The sequence below is a fragment of the Priapulus caudatus genome, unplaced genomic scaffold (genome assembly GCF_000485595.1).
Source record: "Priapulus caudatus unplaced genomic scaffold, Priapulus_caudatus-5.0.1 Scaffold416, whole genome shotgun sequence".
Lineage (NCBI taxonomy): Eukaryota > Metazoa > Priapulida > Priapulimorpha > Priapulimorphida > Priapulidae > Priapulus > Priapulus caudatus.
The window spans coordinates 356,246-357,503 of record NW_014577477.1 but is presented as its reverse complement, the minus strand read 5'-3'; the positions used below and the strand labels follow the sequence as shown (position 1 = coordinate 357,503).

Here is a 1,258-nt window from a genome sequence, read left to right as displayed (position 1 = left end):
CACACACACACACACACATACATACATACATACATACATACATACATACATACATACATACATACATGTATTTATCTGAACTGTTATCAATATCGGTATGTTTGGATTGAATCCGGTAGCATGCAGTTATGTTAGCATTATGAGTTTTTTGGCCAAGCTTCTGTACAGATAGCGAATCTGGTTTTGGTGGGTTCTTTCGGTAGTCGATGTTCAGCCATATGACGTCCATAGACGTAAAAAGGTTGCTGCCGTATCGTAGAGTACAAAAAAAGCAAGAACAAATCTACACTAATACACTAAGAAATAATTAATTGCTCACCAGCTGTCGTTGCGTGTGCCGATCTTGCACTGCTTACCCATGCACGCACGCGCGTATACGCACGCATGTAATGCAGAGAAATTGGTTAATAAGTAATTATGAAAATCAAAGATAAAGGCTAGGCTATACGCACGCACACGCACGCACACGCACACACGCACACGCACGCACACGCACGCACACGTGTTTTTCACTCATGCCCGATGCTCGATGTAATAATTAATATATGTATACATGCACTTACCGCGACCCGACCGTCCGACGAAGCGCAGGTCGTTGAATTTCGCCACCTGGTTGCTGATCGTCGCCGTCGCGTTGCGCAGCTCGGCGCAGTAGTTCTCGTCGTTGCCGGCCTTGATGGTGACGCGCGTGCCGTCGGCGACGTCGCCCAGCGCCACTACCTTGAAGGCGACCGGCAGCGTCTTGTTCGAGCGCCAGTGCGACGGCAGCACGGAGCAGACGAAGTTCGGACTGCCCGTGCGTACGAGCTCCCCCGCGTGCTCGCTCAGCACCGACGACACACACGTCTCCGCTGTGCCGCCGAACGCGTCGGCCATCCCGCTGTATAGGAGCGGCGACCCGGCCGACGTCATCCCACGTAGAGGCATCGTCACGTCCGTCTGTGTGTGTGTGTGCGGTGGGTAGCGCCGCTGCTCAGTGCGTGAATACGCTGAGAGAGTGTGTGAGTGTGTGTGTGTGTGTGTGATACTGGGAGGTGAACGCAGCACGTGTGTTGCTGCCGTTGCTGCTGGCAGCTGTGAGATGCGTGAATGGCGAGGCTGCGCATTGCGCGCCGCTCCCATATACACGAGCTCCCCACACACGTGAGTCACGCCGTGATGCGTCACTGCACACACACACAGGCGCCGCACCGCACCGCACGCGCGCGAGCATACACACTCACTCACACTCTCACTCCCACACACACACACACACACA

General features: G+C 54.0%; 1 protein-coding gene across 1 annotated transcript in view; it reads right to left on the bottom strand.

The window, feature by feature from the left end:
* The window catches only part of LOC106810174, a 20,475-nt gene extending 19,400 nt beyond the window's left edge, over positions 1 to 1,075 (bottom strand). Inside the window, exon 1 of the mRNA XM_014813456.1 lies at positions 564 to 1,075. Coding sequence (XP_014668942.1) covers positions 564 to 927 — 364 coding nt within the window. The 5' untranslated portion in view covers positions 928 to 1,075. The remainder of the gene's footprint in view (positions 1 to 563) is intronic.
* Positions 1,076 to 1,258: the final 183 nt, after the last annotated feature.